General features: G+C 43.6%; 2 protein-coding genes across 2 annotated transcripts; one reads left to right on the forward strand and one right to left on the reverse strand.

Moving 5' to 3' along the window:
* Nucleotides 1-1,809: 1,809 nt before the first annotated feature.
* On the reverse strand, nt 1,810-9,985 carry LOC104580615 (uncharacterized). The gene is made up of 9 exons (XM_088526145.1): nt 9,608-9,985; nt 8,872-8,953; nt 8,245-8,422; nt 8,089-8,159; nt 7,579-7,655; nt 6,502-6,602; nt 3,960-4,051; nt 3,344-3,478; nt 1,810-2,021 (listed from the first exon to the last, which is right to left on the reverse strand). Exons 1-9 carry the CDS (start codon nt 9,791-9,793, stop codon nt 1,879-1,881), a joined length of 1,065 nt encoding a protein of 354 aa, XP_088382271.1. The 5' UTR covers nt 9,794-9,985; the 3' UTR covers nt 1,810-1,878.
* A 739-nt stretch (nt 9,986-10,724) lies between these two features.
* MMACHC (metabolism of cobalamin associated C) lies at nt 10,725-14,882 on the forward strand. The gene is made up of 4 exons (XM_088526146.1): nt 10,725-10,835; nt 13,240-13,434; nt 13,811-13,963; nt 14,515-14,882. Exons 1-4 carry the CDS (start codon nt 10,764-10,766, stop codon nt 14,824-14,826), a joined length of 732 nt encoding a protein of 243 aa, XP_088382272.1. The 5' UTR covers nt 10,725-10,763; the 3' UTR covers nt 14,827-14,882.
* Nucleotides 14,883-20,132: the final 5,250 nt, after the last annotated feature.

Here is a 20,132-nt window from a genome sequence, read left to right on the forward strand (position 1 = left end):
GCTTGTTCTTATGTCAGAATCACAGAAGTTCTGGATTCTAAATTACAGCTTCTGCTTGGAACAAGACAAGGCTCATGGGTTCTCAAGCACGTCTTTCAGCCTTATTTAAACCATTCATCTGATTCTAAGAAGGACAATTTACTAGGGATAATTGCAGAATTAGCAAAGTTTTGTTCTGTGTGAATCCTGGCTACCATTTTCTATTCACAGAGGAAGAAGATCAAGCCACTAACCTGACCAGTGCTTACATTTTGCTACTGATAAGAGCGGGGGAAGTATAAGAATTGTCACCTACTCTAGACCCAAAGGTGGCAGGCAATCATGTAAAGTGCTCTTTGTGGCTGGCTGTTAGAAAGGAGACCTGTCTTTTCAAAAAGGGCTGTAGGAAGCACGGGGGAAACAGCCCCCTTTGTTTTACAGGACCAAACGATAAGAAAATCCTGGTGGCCCCCACTGAGCTACAGAGATTTCTTCACTCCCATCCTGCTCGTCTGCTTCTCGGATGCATCAAGTGACATTCCAGCCACCTTCCGTTAGGCTCCTCTCTGGGAAGCAGAGCTGAACCCTGCGGAACAGCTGGTCCTCCGAGAGGGGAAACTAACTGACCTCAGACTGATCTTCAAACAAAAGCTGCAGCTCATGCAGCTGGGCGAGATGCAGCTCACAGAACAGCCCCTGCCAATGCAGAGGCTTCATCTGTGCTCCGGCCCTGTTTGATGGCCCTGCTGCTACTCTCAGACGAGTTGCCCAGGCAATCTCTGCTTGCTTTACAAACCAGCCCTAGGCCAGCGCTTCCCTGCCCAGCCTGGGCCACATCCCAGGGTCCTTTATATGGACTGAGAAGCAGGCGAAGAAGGGAATGCCAGGGACTTATCTCCTGCACCATCCCATCTAATGGTACTGAAATCAGCACCATTCACTCACCTCTTCCTTCATCAGCCATGACTATAAAATGAAGTTGCTGTCAGAGAAAAGTGTTTAAGAAAAAGTCCAAACCATATCACAAAATTTCAAAAGTTTTTTTTTCTTTTTTTTCCCTGTACTATGGCCATTTTCTTCTTATACAAGAAATCACAAACCTGATAACCCTCCCCTTTATGGTGAACATGGGAGTCTCTGTTCAAAGAACAATACTTCTTAGCCTATTTTGTGTCCCAGAAAAGGGTATGAATTTATGAACACCTAGCAAGGCAGCTGCCTCATAGTGAGGGCAGACTTACGCATCACAGAGTTTTAGCTAATCAAGAATTTAAACAAGACCAACATAACTTCAAACTCCCAGTAGATTTTGAGAAAAAGAAAATCTGAAGTAATCCATAGACACAACAGACAACATTTGATCCGGTCCAGCGAGTGAGAGCTCATAAGCCAGGATCATTCATCCCACTGCAGCCCACGACAGGGTAGAGGGCTGAAGCAAAAGGCTGCAGCCAGGACGTCTGTGACCCTGGGGAACGCCCAGCTGCAGACAAGCTCCCCAGCACCCCTCGCTCTGCAAGCTGGCAGCAACTGCAAACGCTGATCAGGGCTGCACAAACCAGGCCCTGCACCAGCACCTATCATCTGGGATGGAGGAAGAGGATGCACAGAGCTGGGCTGTAAATGTGAAGGGTGGTAGCCTAAGCAAGACAGCAGAGGGTGGTAACCAACAGTTCAAGTCTTGGGCAGAGTGTGGGAGACTGAACAACTGATACCAAAAGGGATATTTCCCTTCCTGGAGTTGCCTCCCTCAGGCCAGCCCCACACCTTATAGCTCCCTGTTCTGGTGAGTCCAGGTAGCCAACCAAGTCCAGAAGAATTTGCCCGTGCAGTGAAATCAACATCCTTTCCACCGTTTATCTACTCCCTATGGTAAAGTGGGCTTCCTCTGGCTGAGCATTAAAGGTCACTCAGCTGGAGTTCAGGCAGACAGTCAGACAGGTCACTGCTGAGGTCATCGTCTACATCCAGCACATTGGCAGCCTCCTCTCCAGCATCGTTCTCCTCCAGCTCAAAGCACACTGCGGAGATATCTTTAGAATCTGCAGCAACAGAAAAAGGAATTAGGCATCTCCAGGCTCCTTACTCCATGTACTGGTCCAGAGAATGAACGGCAGCTTATGTGCAGCCCCTCCAGGACTGCTGATCCAGTGTGGACTGCAGTCCATGCCAGACTCCAAGAGCAAACACCCTCATTCATCTCCTGCTGAAGCAGACACACAGCAATGTCCTCACACACTGCAAATGCTCAAGTAGAAACAGGTGCCAGTATAAATGAACCATGGTTCCCACTGTCCTAGTAAACTGCCAAAGCAGCTCCTGGGTGTCCCTGTTCTAGTATCAGTCAGGGTTTCTGATGCTATTGTGGTATAAATATTTACTATTAACACTAACTAAAAGGTTACTAGGCTACTCTTATTAAACAAGGGATACTGCTTGATATAGAGCTTTGCCAAACAAGTGATAAGAGTCCATACCTGCCATATGCCTCAGAATAAATATGAAAGAGGAGAACTTAACCCCTTCGGGGATACAGAGGCTGCTTAGGCAATGTCCTGACAACAACTTGACATGTTACAACTGCATCCAGAAAGCAGTTAATTGTAGCAAGTTTGCTAGTAAAATCTGAATCAGCAGGATTAACAAACTGTAAAAACAGAATACAAGGCAGTCTAATATGCCTTACAGCCCCCATTCACAAGAATCTTAAGCATCTTACTAAAGTAGGACATGATTTCTTTTAAAGGAACATTAACTCCTCTGTTTCTGATTTTCCCCTTTGTTAATACCTACACAAGGGGATTTTATATCCTAAAAGCAGGGCACAAATCCAAAAGCATAGAGGCTGGGAGATGAACCTTCCTAAAGCCAGCAGTTTTCACCTTCCTAATCTCACTGGCTGTGTATCAGCTTCAAAACAGAAATGGATCCACATTAAAAAACGCTATCTTGCCACTGGCAGGGGAAGTGATAAGCATCATAATTGGCCCTTGCTTGCAGCTTTATATTACCCTGACACAAGATGGGGAGGGAGGATGAAAGACCAGACAGGCGAACACACGTTGCTCCCGTCCTTGGCATAGCAATAGTACTCTCATAGCAAAGTTTTAGCCACGGCCCAAGTGTTAGGCCATGACTCCAAATTGTTCTGCTTTCCCCACTCTAGATGTCTAGTATTCACCTCTCCTAGTAAACTGGGCATAAGAAGTACCTCTCGTCAGGTTTTCAGCATGATCTCCAGAGTGTCCTAAATGGTTCAAGTAAACAGGTTCCTTAGACCTCTATTATAATCTGCATTCCTGTGGAAAATCCAGCAAGGCTCTTCAGATCTTGAGGGCACAGGAAGCAGCCACACTCCACTCACCTTCAGGCACCTTGCTCTCTAGAGTGCTGGAAAGCTCATCAGAGCTCAAGTCTTTGAGGCTGAGCTCTGAGGTGGAATCTTCACCCGAGGATGGAGAAAAACCCTCTGCTTCTCTCAGCAAGTCCTTGCTTCTCTCTAGAACAGACGAAGCAAGCATTAGGGTAGGTTGAAGGGTCACAGATGAAGGTGCTGAACCTAAGCCTTCACTGTCTATGTTTTGTGATGCCTCTTACCACTTGGGGAAACTACTGCTATTCTGATTTAATGGCATTTTACTCTTTCCTGTGTGAGTATAAGCGACGGCAGAAAGCAGCAGACAACAGGTCCCAGGATAGGCAAACCTAGGCAGGAGAACACATTGGCAAAAAATGTTCAGGCACTGGATTTCACCTGTCCTTGGCACCAACTGCTCTACAGTCTACTCCAAATCAGCAGGATTATAACAGAGGCTGGACCAGCACATTTCTGCTCAAAGCCAGTCACCCTCAAGCCTTCTAAACAGAAGACAGTCTATTCTGGAAGGGAAAACAGGACACTGGACCAGATCGTGAGATCTCTAAAGCAGAGGGAGGCCAGCAGACCCTATCCAAAGCATTAGGAACATAGGAGCACTTACTCCAATGAACTCTGTCCTTCTCTACCAGTTCAGATGGCATCTCCTTCAACAACAGACTTTTCACTTGATCTTTTAGGTCAGCAACTGTAGATCTGATTGAAGCAAAAAGAGAACACTGACAGTTCTGTAATCTTAGCAGTGTGTGCTAGAACAGCCACAGTTAATGGGGAGAGGGGAGGGGGAATGAGGTGGGAACAACTTTGACAAGATTTCTGACAAATTCTTGCCACACAGCAACAGAAGGCAGCTCTGCTGAGTAACTCAGCTCTCTGTTCAGGATATGAAGTGTCTGGCAGCAGAATCTCTGCCTCCCCACCTCACCCTGCTCAAGTTGTTATCTCTGTTGTGCCAGCACAAGTCTTTTTACAGCAGAACTGTGAAACTCACCAGGGCTCTGATCCCACTTAAACAAAAAAACACAATAAAGTACTTGTTAGAACCAGCTCGGCTCCCTGATCAGATTTACAGCATAGTCACACGAACATCCGTGGTGGCAGAAGCTCTGAAGGCCGCGCACTGCGGGGCCAGTGCAGGACAGAACGGAGGGGAGGGAGTATTTTAAGCTGTTATTGACAGCACAGACCCATCTAATGAAATCACAGTTTGACAGCAGGTAGAGGAGTGATATAATAGGAGAAGGCCTGAGGCTTTTACAGAAAGGAATAGGGAATCGATATTTAATTACAGAATTGCAACAGTGTTCCATTATTGGAAATGTCTCACCTAGCTGATACAACAACCTTTATCAAACAAAACTTAATAACAGAGCTATGCTGTCCTCCACACTCAGCTTCCATCAATACTTACCCACTAATAAACAGAGACATTAATATGCTCATGGGCAAGAGGGAGAGGGAGATCAGAAGAGCAGACAGAAATAATTGAGATACTCTCTAACTCTGTTAATCTGTTTCAGACACTGATTGTCACAAGATTTCAAACAATTTGTGCGACCATTTCTATTACAGTCCTGCCTAATGTAAAGCAATAATCCCTTAAGATGACTTAACATGACCAGAGAAAAAAAAAAAAAAAAAGAGTTTTGGGCAGGAAGTAGAAGGAGAACCATTGTGCTATATTCAGAAGAACAGTGCCTTGGTGACACTCACTGTTCCGGAGAACACAGGGAATGAAAGGCCCTTTCTGTGCATGTACTTTAGGAACAGACCAAACCATGTCGTGGCACATGCGACAAACAGCAAGCACTAGCCTGAGGGAGGTGAAGGGGAGCGCTGTGGTTTTCCTAAAAGAAATACCTGGAACTCCACAAAGACTCATCTCTGCCTTCATCCAGAGGACTGACGCATATTCTTTGAATACTGCTTTACTGCAGCACAAGGTTGTATGGGAAAGAGCTGGGGACAGAGACATGAAACCCCAGCTAAGCCTATGACAGTTAGGGCATCTGGCAGCTATCCCAGGGCAACTGGGGTTGGATAGAAAATGATACAATCAAAACAGAGCCAAAAGTTCTAAAGCTCCTCAACAAGGAAGCTCAGACGTCACTCTCTCCTCTCCAGGGAATATGTCAGAGTCCTCAGTGGGGAAGCAAGGGCCAAACTCAGCAGAGGTTACGGGCACAAATGAAGATAGTTCCCACCAGCTGAGTGTGGTGAGAAAGAGAAGATAAGGGGGCTGGTCAAGCTGTAAAAAATTAGGAGTCCAGGCAATTCAAATGAGCGCCTCTTCTTTTGGAGAAGCCACAGGCAGAAATAAATCTCTGTTATTATTTCCTTCATTTCAGCAAGGAGAAAGCAAGCTGGTGCCCAACTAGCAAACAGGAGAGCACACAGAGTCTGCCAGTGCCCTGACAGAGGGCTTGGGAAGGAGACAGCAGCATTAATTAAACAAGGTAGATGAGAAGGCTCGGGGAAAGAGTGATGTAAGCGCAATCCTTCCAGCCTGGCTCCAAGGACAGCCCAGGGAGGAACAGCAGGTTCTCACTCCCAACGCCCACACGCAGTCAGCCCAAGGTGATAACTGCCAGGACACAAACAGCTCCATCAGTAACAGCTGCTGCCGTTTCACCCCTCCTGCAGCTGCCTTAGAGGACTTTGCCTGCACTTAGCAAGCAGTTCTCTCCAGAACAGGGTGAACACTTGAGCCCTACCTGCTTCAAGCTTTGCCAGTTCAGGCTTTAAACAGAAGACCTGACCTCACAAAACTGACATTCGACTGCCTTTGGCATTAGGAAAAACAACACCATCCTAGCCAAAATGAATTGCGCTCCACAACACTCCCAAAATATTCCATATTCAGGCAGGTACGAAGGGCAGCATATGGAAAGCTGGCAAACAAGAATGGTAAGATGAGACACGAGTGTCTAGCACCGCCGAGCTTGCCAATATGAGCACTGTGAGAGTTGGCTGCAAAAGTGACAGCCGTCCCCCTGGGGCCCTGCAAAGCAATCAGCCAGGGGCACCCTTCTGTGACCAACTATCCCCTGGGGGCCCATGAGTTGCATTTGCCCCTGCAGCAGCTCTCATGTGGTACATGTGAAACTAGGCACCCCCAAAAACTATCCAGAGGGGCTTCCCTCTACCTGAGGTGGCTGAGCTCCTGCTGGGTGCTCTGCAGGTCCATCCTGGGTTGGTCCAAACTGCAAGATTGTTTTTTGTGGTTGTTCAACAGATCTTCCAACACCTGTGAGAAAGAAGGGATGGTCACTTCCACAAATTCCCCAGAGGTGGCTTCTAATTGAACACAACACCATTAGACCCTGTAGAAAAGCCGTCTGGAAGAGGCTGGAACAACTAAGGAAAGTAGCAATATATACGTCCTCACTGCTGAACATACTTTTCCAGCAGCAAGGTTGTAGTCCTGTTTCTTTACAATCTTCTCGGTTTGGATCATGATGGCTACTTAGCAGCATCTATAATCTCTTCTTCAGCCTAGCCCCTCTCAACAGGAATTCAAGTTTTGCTGAAGATAGAGTGGCAGTGTTTTGCCCACAGTGCTCCTCTTACTCTACAGAGAATTTGAGAGCGTGTCTCCACCTTCCCTTGGGAAGCAGATTACAAGCTCTGGCTGTGCAAGTATGCTTGTGTAGCATGAGGTTTCCAAAAAGACCGTAACGTGCTGTTCATTGCAAAGAATCCAATCCAACTGTTAGCTCTGCTCTCATTTTAACCCCTACCTTGCAGTTCTATTCATTCTATACTTCTTTTTTCAAGTCTTTTCTGTCTCCCTTTTGCTAAAGATCATCCACTTCTGCAAAGACTGAAAAAAAAAATCTACTTAATTCCACGTACAGTAAACCTGTCATTATCAGCCTATATACACACTCTTATTTTCTTCTTATTTATACAAGCTTTAAAGATACCTTTCTAATTGCTCTCCATCACATGGCACTAGAACTGAAAAGCCTCTTCTTGCTCTTTCAGCAAGCCTGGGAAACACGCTGCTTCTGTCAGTCAAGGCCTTACGGTGATATTACCCTTTTACAGGCTGCAATAGCATTTTCAGCCTGGCTACTCTGCATAGGGAACTTTCCACACAGCAGCTTTAACACTCCCTTCCCCTCGGCTAGCAAGGCCTGCTCATTCTGATACCAGGTCTGCCACAGGCCACTGAACCCCCCAACACCAGGCAGAAGAGCTGCAGCGATAAAGCAGCCTACCGTGCAGTACCAACTCTGAGCTCTCTTGATTTCATCAGCTGCAGACATCTGGTTCAATAGCTCTTCCTCTTGTTGATCTATAGAGTAAAACAACTGGATGTCACAGAAAGAGAAAAACGGCTAAACTACATCCTACATCTGATTTTCCATCTCTATTACCAAGCAAAACCTTTCAGAAATATGTGCACGCACAGCTCTCCCAAAGCAAAGGATGGATTCAAGGTTGCAGGCAAGCCCATTGCATGCGCTCCTCCCACAGCAATCCCATGGCACAGCATGGAGTCACTGCTAGCCAGCCCTTTGTACCCATCTTTATTTCTGCTCCAGCACAACCCATTCACCAGTATCCCCAGTTTCATACTCCTGAACAGAGATCCTCAACTATAGCAAACGTCACAGTGCTTCCCACTGGGGTTGTTTCTGCTAGACCACGTGGGCAGTAACTTGCTGAGTAACTTGCTCAGAGGAGCATTCAGACCACTGCCAGGAGCAGAACACAACAACACTCACTGACTTTATGCTTCAGCTGCTCCAACTCTTTCTTCACGCAGACATAATCTTGCCACAGTAGTTTTTCACCGCTTAAAGAAAGGAAAAAAGTTAAAACTTCTTCCTGCTGTACTTCCCCTACCCCAGCCCTGAGCTTGCAAAGATCCTCACACTGACTTCTCTTTCATTTCTCCAGGTCTGTCAACACGGGGGTTTAGAGGAGCTCCACAGTCACCACGAGGCTGGTGAAACTCTTGCTGTTGCTGTTTATGGTGGTCACTTTTGAGCTCGTCTATCCTCCTTAGCAAGGTCTCCAAGTTACTGTAAGAACTGTTCTGCAGCCGTTGAACATCCGCTATGACAGCAAATGAGAAAAGGAGGTGAAAAGGTCTGAACTTCCAGTTGCTGGGACAGAAGTGGTAAGAATAGGATCAGATAACAACAGTTACAGCAAAGGACTTCTCACAAGGGTATCTTAATCTAGACCAAGCTTGGTCATGTCTTTCCAAGAACTCACTTCATTTCCTCCCTGTCCCTTTTCTTTCCTGTGAAGCAAACTAATTCTCAGATTTTTAATCTCTAAAGAAAAGGCAAAAGAATAAATGACAAATTCAAAAAGCTCTTTCTGACTTGTATCAAACAGCCTGTGTTCTCATTCAACAGGGAGGTGGAACTACACCATGTTTGATGGCTGCACTCACAACCTTTTGTTTCTTCAATAGGACCTAGACACAAGTGATCTGTGTAACAGGTTTCTGTGATCATCCCACAGGGCTTTAATTCTAGTCCTTTTATCTTCACTACCTTCCAGGTTATTGATCCGCTGCTGCTGGAATTCTTTCTCCTGCTTTAGTCGATGTACAGACTGAGTGAGAGATTCTATGATCTGAGGGGAAGGACAAGAATAGATTTTGTATGAGAATAATTTAGACCAGGTGAAAAAACACAGATAACAAGTCAACTGAACTTCAGAACCTGGAAGCATAGGAAAGCCTGGAAAGTAAAACAAAATCTGAATATGATAGATGGGATCCTTCTCTCCTCCTCTTATAGAGGCGATGGACACAGTAAAAAACAAGTCTTCCTGTTCTGATTCTAGAAGACAGGGGGGAAAACTCCTCAAAGAAGAGAGTAGGCATATATGAAGTAGTTCTGTCGTCAGGAGACGTGGTGTCAGCACTTCATAAAGCTGAGAACCAACAGTGGAGACAGATGCACAAAAAGTAGCTATAAAGATTATGCTAAGCAGATCCAAATCTGAGTCTCTATCACAGCAACTGTGCAGGCAGGGAGCAGGGAAGCTACCAAGAACACAAACTTTCAGTCTGGGAGGGAGAAAGGATCATCCACACAGAGGCCTTTCTAACTACTTTTGTGAGCTGTGTCCACCCACGCAGGAAGGTGTGGCTTTCCAACAATACACGATGAAAGAAAAATATGCACAATATAAAGTATTATAGGATGGATGGGCACATGACACAACTGTGCTAGGAAAATTCACTCCTATCTGAGAGGCAATCTTACCAAAAGCTTAAATTACCTTGGTTTGGGAGTGTAGCTGACTGGCGATGGCTGCTACCTTCTCTGCCGCCGCGTTGCAGCGCGGGAGACCCGCGCAGGTGGGACACCGCTGCTGGCCTCCAAGCAGACAATCATCAAACACAGCCTTCTCGGTGCTTATTCTGTCAAGCTGAAAATCCACTAAGAGATCAAAAGTAACAGACATTACCAGGGGCTGCAAAGAAAGAAGCCCACCTGGGCCAGCCACATGGTTAAACTTGCCTCAGCTAGCATATGAGGCAGGGAACTTGGAAAAAGGCCAAAGTGCAGGTTAAAAAGCAGAAGTGAGATTCTTCCATATCGCTCTTGAATGATACAATCACGCAGTCATTAGATAAAGCAGCTCTCTACATAGACTATTAATCTAATTACCAATAAGAACAGTTTGAAAGCACCATCAATATGCCACATGGGAACACTAGTAGCTTAGATGTCAAATCCTGGGCATCAACAGCTCTTGGAAATTACGAACAGAAAATTACCCACGCTAAGCAACCACATAAGGTTGTCTACGATCAAGAAAGGAGATTTGCCTTTATTCGTGAAACACTCCGCCTAAGAAAGCTGAACGTGCTGTTACCTTTAGAGGGAATATTGGCCATGCTGAGACGCTGCTGTAAGAAAAAGGAAAATAATTACTCGTTTGCTGAGAGATGGCAACCCAGCAAGGAGGAGCGGGCAGCTCATGTGGCTTTGAACTTGGGCCCACACGGCCACTAGGCTCAGTGACCCGGCGTGCACTCGCCTTGGCCCGCGCCACGCCGGAGTCGGTCTGGGCCAGCAGGGAGCTGAGCCGCCCTTCCCAGCTCATGGCGCCGGCGGGCCGAGCCCCGAGGCGGCAGCGCGGGGGCCCGCGGACGGCGGCCGTGTCGCAGACCCCGCGCGGTCCCGCTCTCCCCTGCGCGCGGGGCCCGCTGGGACACGGAGTCCTGGCTAGGCCGGCGCGCGCGGCCGCGGGAGAGGCGCGGACTACAAGTCCCATGGTGCCGCGCGCACCGCGCCGTCTCCTAGGAGACGCGGCGGGACGGCCGGCGTGTTGCCGGAGGGAAAGGGGGTCTCTCGCGCCTCCCGTGGTGCCCCGCGCGCGGGCGGGCGAGCAGAACTACGCGTCCCGTGAGGCCCCGCGCGGCAGCAGCATGGAGGCGCGCGTGGCGGAGCAACTCCGCGGCGCCCTGGGCCAGCTCGGCTTCGAGGTGCACGCCTTCAAGGTACTGACGTCACGCGGGGGCCGCCGTGACGTCGGCCGCCGTGACGTGACGTCACGTCACGCCGAGGCGGCGGCCGCGGGCGGCAGCCGTTACGGGGCGCGGCCCCTCCGCTCCGCCGCGCGCCCGTCTCCCGCCCTGCCCGCCGGAGGCCCCGTCTCCCGCGCTGCCCGGTGACCGCCGGAGCGGCACGTGGCGCCCGCGGCCGCGCCGGGCTCGTGGCGGCGGCAGGTGGCGCTGCCGCCCCGGGGACACGGGCAGCGGCAGCCCCTGAGGGCGCGCGGCGGGGGCCGCCTCCCCGCTCGGCCGTTCAGCCCTTTTATTGCCCGCACTCGCACAGACGCTCTAATCAAATAACCCTTTCCTTGATGCTTAACGGCCCTTCGAACCCCTTCCGTTATTCAACCAAACACCAGCTACCTCAGTCAGTCACGACAAGGATAGTTACAGGTCCCTGCATTGCTGTTGCCCTGAGAGGGAATGGCAGTAGTCAGATCTCCAGAATTTGCCTTCCCAAAACGTGGCAACAGAATCTGGTTTCCGTCTCTCTATTTTTTTTCTAATATCTCAATTTAGCATCTTAAACAAAAGCCACAAAACTGATTTAACTCTGGGGTTGATCTAAGAAGGTATGTTTGTAGATATGTAGATACATATATCAGTTATTTTTAACTCTGTTTCCATATGTTCAGGTCTGGCTGCTACTGCCTACTGTAAAGTCACTTTCAGATTTATTTTGCTGTTAGAGCCACCTGATACTTTGCAGTTTCAGGCTATTAGAGGCACATTACCTGACATATTTCCAAATATTAGACCTAATCTCTATGACATTTCAGGAGAGCAGAAGTTGTCAAGATCTTTTAAGACTGCTAATATTATGTAATATATTAGTAGTGGAGTGCCGGGGTTCTCAGACATTACTCCTGTTCTTCGTACTGCCCTGGCTTGGTCCCTCATTTCTGGCTGGTGTTAGGATACGTTCAGTCTTGAAAGGAAATTCTGAAATGTGGCTGTGGCCCAATCCAGCTGATGTTCTGCTGCAGGAGTCTGTCACTGCTGGGAACTTCAAATCCCTCTTTTTCACATGTAAACATTTACTGCTGTAGAAATAAGCCATGCAGTTCGTCATATGAGCAAAACAGAAGTTCCAGTTTCTTTCTGGCTGAAGCAGAACAACCTTGTCTTATTTAAGCAAAAAGAAAGAAAGAAAGAAAAAAACACAAAATGACTTTTCTTCTTCTTTTTTTTTTCTTTCAGCTAAAGAGGGGCATCATAAGAACATAAGGATCAATTACAGAGGAGGGGGGAAAAAAGGCAGAACGGGATTAGGGCTGAGGTTATTGGGGCTAAAAGTTCAGTTGCAGAACTCCAGAGAGCAGCACTGTGCCAGGAATGACTTGAGAGTCATGGGGTCTCCTAGAAAGTCTTTACGGAAGAAAAATTTCAGCTTTCTGCAGTGTTAGCAAGGCTGGGCATTGGATGCTCTTCTTGTACCTGACAAATCTGATTTTGACTTGTACCACTTCACTATAATAAACTAGTTTTAGGGAGAAAAGGACTTTGGATGTTTCAGCTCTCAACTTGAATTGATAATAAGCCATTCTCCTATGGTTCATTTTCTATGTGGAGTCCTGTAGTTAGAAGCTCTTTTGGAAAGTTGGCTATTCAGAGAGAAGTCTGCTTTTCTGGGCTATAGCTTCTGTGAGTTTTTTTTACCTTTTTCTTTTCCTTTTTCTTTTCCTTTTTCTTTTCCTTTTTCTTTTCCTTTTTCTTTTCCTTTTTCTTTTCCTTTTTCTTTTCCTTTTTCTTTTCCTTTTTCTTTTCCTTTTTCTTTTCCTTTTTCTTTTCCTTTTTCTTTTCCTTTTTCTTTTCTTTATAGGCAAGGGCATTTGTGTGCAAGATTTTAATTTGTAATGAGTGAGTTTGCATCTGCTGGTACAGGTATTTGCTGAGGAAGTAAGTTAAGTTAGAAATAGGGGATGGAGCCTTCAAGGGAAGAAGAAAGGGCTGCCTAAATCCTACTAAGACAAGCAGTAGGTGCCTTGTCTAAATAACAATCCAAGTGCGAATCAGGCACTCTAAACCAAAACATCTGATTTGCATTGGCAAGACTGGTTGCTGATATTTCCGTCTAAGGCTTCTGAACAGAGCTGGCTAAAGGGCAGTCTTCATCTGAATGCAGTTGATCACCCTTATCTCCCATATCAAGGTACAGCTTCCAGAAACTGTAAATCTCAGTATGCAAAGCTGCTCGGTTTGAATGGAATGAACTAGGTAGATTGCATATCTGGGTTGCAAATGAAGGTAGCTGCACTGCTTTCTACTTTCCTTTTTAAAGTCACTGCATCCCTGCTGGCAGAAGAGTGGCGAGCCTGTTTTAATGGAGATTTGTTTGTCTCTGCCAAAGGTCGGATGGTACAACGCTGTTCTCCAGCCTGCCTTCCACCTCCCTTACCCAGATGACACGCTGGCCTTCGTTGTCCTGAGCACGCCTTCAATGTTTGACAAAGCCCTTAAGCCTTTTGTGAACAAAGAACGGTTAAAAATAATCAGGGATCCCGTGGACCAGTGTGTTTCTCATCATTTATCATTTGTGAAGGAGGTAAGAGCCTTGAAATACTGTCTCCTTTTTCTATTGTGAAATATATCCAGGTGGTTTGAGCAGGAGACAGAGCCCTCCCAGTTCCTGCTCTTGCTCTTCAAAAGAGTAAAAACATTATTCATGGTGCTAAATTCTTACTAAGAGCATCAACAGGCTGCTGACCTGCATATTCTATCCCTTTGTCATTATAGCCTATATGTGTGTAAGGCACTTTACAGTCAGAGTTTGAAAAACCAAGGCCACAGGATTACTGGTAAAAGATTGTGGGAGCAGGATGTGGAAATCTGCAGGCTTACAGATAGCTAATATTCAGCACTTCTGTGGTGGCAAATCTTTTTTCCCTAAATCTGAGCTGATGTTTTTCTCCCCACTCCAGAAATTCCCTGACCAGAAGGTGGATATTATATATGATTACGAGATTCTGCCAAACCGAAAGCCCAAGTTTTTGGCACAGACAGCTGCCCATGTTGCGGGAGCAGCATATTACTACCAGAGGAAGGACGTGAAGCTTGATCCTTGGGGGAAAAAGGTGAGATGAAAACACAACCTGTGAATCATTGAAGAGCCATCAAATTGTAATCACTGAATTATGCAAATGTTGTTTATTCACTAGTCCTTCCTTCAGGGAAGTAAGAAGTCTCCATCACAAATAGCTATATAAAAGGTTTAGACAGAATTGAGAAGCTTCCAAGATACTTTAGGGTGGTAGAGAAAAGAGTGAATGGAGAAAAGTATCTCAATCTATTAACTTACTAGGTAAGGGAATAAACGTCAAAGGAAAAGAAGACCTGCTTACATATAGAACCCAGTCTCTGCTGTTGTTTATTTCTGTGTTGTATTTTCAGAGAAACTTTTCCCCACATTACAGCGTGGCCTGTGTATGGGCACAGGAGAATGAGAATCAAATGCAATGCTTTGAGCCACACAGTGAGGAAAGGACTTTCCTTCCTTGCCTCTAGAACTCTCCACTATGGACTATGGGTGTGAGAAATTGCATCAAAGCTCAGTGTAATGGTTTGATCTCTCAGCATTACCAAAGACAAAATGAGATGTCCAAGCCCCTGTGTTTTGTCCTTCCAGAAGATATATGGCGTATGTATCCATCCCAAGTATGGCGGCTGGTTTGCTATCCGGGCTCTCCTCCTGTTCCCAGATATTCAAGTACCACTCCTGGAACAATCTGCCCCTATTGACTGTGTGAGCACAGAAGAGAAAAGAATTGAATTGCTGGAGCGGTTCAATTTCCACTGGCAGGACTGGAGCTACAGGGACATCATTGAGGTGAAGGAAAGGTACTCGGAGGAGCAGAAGGCCTATTTTTCTACGCCCCCAGCAGAGCGATTCCAACTGCTAGGCCTGCCAGGAGGAGCGCAGAGAAGCGCATTTCACTGAGCGAGGCGGGTTCCTGACGGGACGAGGGGCGAGTGAAGTGGGAACTCCCCAGCCCTTCTTTTCGTGGTGCAAGTGCTGACACAGAGTAAATCTGGGCAGCTGTGTAAGCATCTCAATCCAAACATCAGCTTCACAGAAAATGAGGGGGCACTACATTGTAGCACTGCCGATCTGGAGGGCGGTGGGGGAGTCCCTTCCATGCTCTTGCTGATTCCGTGGGTGTTTTTCAAATCTGCTAAGATGCCCATTAGCCTTTGGCTGGGCAAAGTTCAGACATTTTTGCACTGGAAATCCCCTGCTGCTAATTAGTGTCACGTGTCTTCTTAGGAATTTTATTTCCAATTGTTTTGGATTTATTCTGTGTAAAAAAGTGTACTTTCTGTCATTGTACTCTGAAATATTCTTTTTTCGGTAGGAACTCAGGGCTGATATTTTTTAGATGTATTCAGCACTTTACTACCCTGTGTCATAAGTTTCCCTGGGAAACAAATGTTCAATCTTTTCAGTCTTGCCCCCTTAGGAAACAAACAAACAAACAAACAAAAGGTGTTCTGCATTCCTTCACCTTTAGCAAAGCTAGCTTAATATAATTAAGAGATATTTCAATGTCTCCCCTTAACATCCAAAAGAAAATTCTCCAAAGTGATTGTTTCAGTAAGTAGCATAGCCCTGTACATGGAGCAGAACTGAACAGAACATTGCTCAACAACAGCCTGCTTTTTCAGGATAGTTATGAAAGAGAAAGTGACGGTACAAAGGTCATGGACTAAGTCTCATCTATTTCCTTTACACCCAGTGTCAGCTTGGTAGAATAAGGTGAATTCTTTATGTCAGTTTTAAGAACTTAACACTTTATAGAGCAGCCTATGTCTGTGTCAGTAGAGTTTTGGTCATATTAAGCTGATCAAGTAAAAATTAAAATTTCTACAACCTTTTTCTAAGACAGATTTGAATGTAAATAATTTCCAATGTCGTGCCAGCTATACCCCATTTTTACTGTATTGGTTTCCTGTGTACTTTTTGGTTTTGTGTGAGGGAGACCATAAACTTGCACGCACACAAAACTATTACATGAAACATTCACACACACATACACAGTCAACAAAGCAGAGGATTTTTTTTTAAGAAAAGAAGGGAAAATATCCATGATTTTTATGTTACTCATACTGCTGGATAACACATTTTCAGCCAAAAATATAACTTTGTTTAGATTATTGTATCTTATTTGATTTTTTCAGAGCTCAAAATGGCACCGGGAATCATTAATTTATTTACCTTAGAGCACTTGGAGGCTCAGGCTTCATGAAAATAATACATTACACTAAATTACTAAAACTTTCACAAACTATTATTTTACTTGACTGTGATGCAAAGCTGCAGATTGCTAAGCACTTTCTTCCTTTCCTTGATATCAACATGATTTTGCAAAAACAGTCACTTTGCAGAACCAAACCCTTTGTTTTTATTTATTACTGTAGTCCTTCATACCTTTTGGAGAACAACACTAAGGTTATTCTCACACTACATCATTGATACATTTCTTTTTCCTAGTCTGTATTCTAAATCAGCAAAATCAAGGTTCAGCATAAGTTTATTTTTCTCTAAATGAGCGTGTGATTACTGCGCTTGTTCAGCCTAACAAAAAACGAATTTGTGTTACTTTCCATGCATTTGTCACCACATCTCACTAAGGCACCCACCTGATTTACTATGTGATAATGGTAATGTGATTTTTAATTTAAACAAAATAATTTAATATTTTAAAATCTGTTTTTATAGTATAGAATTACTTCTGGTTGAAAGGTTGGCTGGCCTTCCTAGAACTTTCTAGTTTAAATGTAATTTAACAAGGACTTGAATTCACGGTTTCATACATACAAAACAATGATTCTCCTAGAACCATACAGAATGGGATCAGATTTCTCTTTTTACATTACAATTTAAATGAAAATATTTTGATTTGGGGATTTTTTTTTTGTATAGATGTTTAGTATTTTGTTTTAGTTCATTCAATGAACAGATTGCCACTGCCATTTCATTTCAATGTATGTAATTTATCTTTACAATTTATTTTGGTTAATAAAATATACAGTGTTATAAGGAATCTTGAGCACTGAATATTTTTGTCTAAGCACTGCAATGAGTGAGAATTGATCATTGTTTTTAACGTACTGAAAACAGCTACAAAGATGCACAAAATGCAGCATCTGGAAACAGTAACAATGAAAGTTAGTGATTTTAGCAGAAGTCAGTAAATTATGATAATAGGCAAATCTGTGTTAGTGAAAAATGAAACACTTTTTATGAATAGATCTAATAAGTGTTTTTCTTTACCAGGTCATTTGAACAAGTTTATTTTACAAGCACACTTCATATTTTTTTTTATCTGTTTCAGCAATAACAAAAGAGAGTAGATCCAGCAATGTGTAACTGGTATTTGATCAGTGTTTTCCCTTGGTAACTTAAATGTAGTACTTGTAATTACTGGATTTTTTATTTGCTAAAACATATTTTTGAATATTTAAACAGAATCGGGGCAGACCTGTGTTCTTTGTGCTCCTGGCAGTAGAGGTATGTCAGAGCGTAATACAAATATTTCATAACATCTTTGGAAGGGACTGCATTGGTTCCTCATGCCCTTCTTCAGTTACAGCTGGTAATTTTCTTTTCTTACAAGTTGTAAATAGAGCCTATTGGATTTTGTCTTATAAAAGTAAAGTTTGAGAATCCGTTTCAGTAATCTCATCTCTTGGGACAAGACTAGACATGATGAGGAATGGATTGTTCTTGGATCATGAGGCATCATGAAGACATTCTTATTTTAGGTAGTTTCAAATGACAAATAAGTAAAAGCAAATACTTCAATGGATTTGTTAGTTCAAGTATCACATTTTAACGTGACCAAAATTACTGGTGTCCTTTGGTGCTACTATTAAACATGGTCTAAATTAGCGAAAATACACAGTAACATGAATTTGACTAAACTCTGACTGAAGGCTTCCATATTTCTAAAAAAAAAAAAAAATTAAAAAAAAAACAGTTCAAGCAATGAATATATTTTAAAAAGGTTGCTTTGAACACGGATTTCAGGGGCAACAGTTCCAAACTTCTTCCTTTAAAGGTAAAAGTAGGTAGCTATTGACTGCAGTGAAGAGTCACTTGCAACTTTGCAACTTTTACTTTTGCAAATTCATAAAACCTGACAAATTAGCTTCTTGTTATTTGTTAAGTTGGCTTTCTATCATATCATATATCCTGTGAGAGATCATGGATTGTTTGCTTCAGAAAGCAGAAAGAGACAAGAAATAGAAATGATCTTTTTTTCTTACTGCTTTGCTACACAAAAAACAGCTTTGGGGAAACAAACAAACAAAACAACTTCAGAGAAAAATGGGTGTGGTATTTTCAGTAACTGACAAAATAATTGAAAATATGGTGGAAAACTACTTTTTAAATTCTAATTTCATATCACAACCTTTTTTTTCTTTTTTTCCAAGTAATTGTTCTGACTATTTACCTGAATCATTCACTGTTGCTTCAATCCTTTTTAACAAGATCTTCTTCCAAAAAAAATCAAACAGTACAGAAATAAAACTAAAATCTACCTTGTGTTTTTGAAAAGTGTACAGAAATAAAGATGAATTTTCTTTGTATTTATGAAAAGTATATTTGATTAACTATTAACTTTACATTAACTTTTACTAAATGTAGATTTTTAGTAAAGACTTCTTTTTTGACAAAAGACAGACTTTTCTTTTTTGACAAAGGTTATCTAATCTCCTGTGTCAGTTCAGGTTCTTCAAAAATGTGTTTCTATAGAACATTAAACATTAACTTACTGGGCTTACAGTTCCTGAGGCAGTGTAGACATACCCTGAAAGTCTTCATACACACACACACGTATATATGTACACACGCACACTTAAACATATGCATACAAGGTGAAATAGCACCTTGCACAAGAACATTTTAAACTCAGATGCGAGCCACAGGTAACACACAGAGTGATTTACGTTTCGGATGAAAGACTGGGGCCTAACCTGCAGTCCTTAGGGGTGCTGAGCAGAGCCTAGGAAAGGCAGGGAGCGCGTGCAAGACTCCGCGCTGCGCGACAGCAACGCGCTCTCCCGCAGCCCTATCAAGGTGGGCATTGCAGATTAGCTGCGTCGGTTGCTCCATCTGCACACGCCTTGACCTGCAAAGCCTTGATTCTACAAACATACTCCTCAATATTTATCAATACATTTCTCTTCAGGCCTTGTCTGTATTCTAAAAAGGTGCTAGGAGAAATTCTGGTATGTATTCAAAGCTGAATTTTGTAGGCGTCTGTATTGTGTTCTTTACTAGCAGCGATGATACTCAGTAGTTTCTGTAATACTATACTTGTAGATTCTGTGAAATGCTAATTTATACCTATGTTGGAGGTGAAGACACAGACTACAACCCCAGATAAATTCAGACATGTCAAAGCAAGATCGGTTCTGACTGTACTATAAAGGCAAAATCATGTTTTTCCTCTTTGTAAGCTGCTAACACTAAAAATAGAAGCTAATGTATTCATGATGAAAAAAAACTAGTTATTTCTGTCATTTCCTAGTTCCTCTTTATGTACATATCATTAACTTGTAATAAAAAGAGAGCAAGTAAGAGTTTCAACACACTTCCTGACTGATGTCCAAATTTACTGCATTTCTGCATTGGCCACAGTTATATAACTCACCTATGGCCTCACAGCCCTCCTGCGCAGTTCCTTTCTTTCTGCCTTTGCTGAGCAAATGTGAGGTATCTGTTTTGTGAAAGTCCTCCATACTTTATCTGAGAAGCAAGATATATTAGTAGTAGTATTTACATAGACGGCCATTTGTTCAGACTGGTCAATACTGAACATCAGGCTCTTTGAAAAAATCATACAGAATATACATATATATATATATATATATACAGCATATATTTCAAACTACTAATATGATAAAACTCAAGTATTTTAACATATTCTCTACATGACTGTTGCTTTGATGTATAATATTTCTAAAAATAAGAGTCATGAGGCTGCCGTAAACATATTTCCTATCCAGAGTGCATCGTTTTGCAGTAGTTGTGGGATATAAACCTGACTTTGTTCTTTGAACTTCATTGATTTATTAGGCAATTTAGCAGATGAACTACTTATCCTAGAGATGTATTTAAAAAGCTGGGACACTAGTTAAGAAAATAGCATTTAAACATTTTAGTTATTTTTAGACTATTTTTCAAACACAGCAGGAAATGTTTTATAACAGAATGCTAAATTTAATTTTTAAAAATGC

Source organism: Tinamus guttatus, unplaced genomic scaffold (genome assembly GCF_059628265.1).
Source record: "Tinamus guttatus ecotype Peru unplaced genomic scaffold, ASM5962826v1 Tinamus_guttatus_pri_ptg000242l, whole genome shotgun sequence".
In the NCBI taxonomy this organism is placed as follows: domain Eukaryota; kingdom Metazoa; phylum Chordata; class Aves; order Tinamiformes; family Tinamidae; genus Tinamus; species Tinamus guttatus.

Coding starts and splice junctions, on each gene's coding strand:
- LOC104580615 (XM_088526145.1), bottom strand. CDS start 9,793: ATGTCTGTTACTTTTGATCTCTTAGTGGATTTTCAGCTTGACAGAATA. Junction 4,052..6,501: donor CAGGAGCTCAGCCACCTCAG/GTAGAGGGAAGC, acceptor TGCTTCAATCAG/ATCTACAGTTGCTGACCTAA. Junction 3,479..3,959: donor GAAGGACAGAGTTCATTGGA/GTAAGTGCTCCT, acceptor CGTCTGTTCTAG/AGAGAAGCAAGGACTTGCTG.
- MMACHC (XM_088526146.1), top strand. CDS start 10,764: ATGGAGGCGCGCGTGGCGGAGCAACTCCGCGGCGCCCTGGGCCAGCTC. Junction 13,435..13,810: donor ATTTATCATTTGTGAAGGAG/GTAAGAGCCTTG, acceptor TCCCCACTCCAG/AAATTCCCTGACCAGAAGGT. Junction 13,964..14,514: donor TTGATCCTTGGGGGAAAAAG/GTGAGATGAAAA, acceptor TTGTCCTTCCAG/AAGATATATGGCGTATGTAT.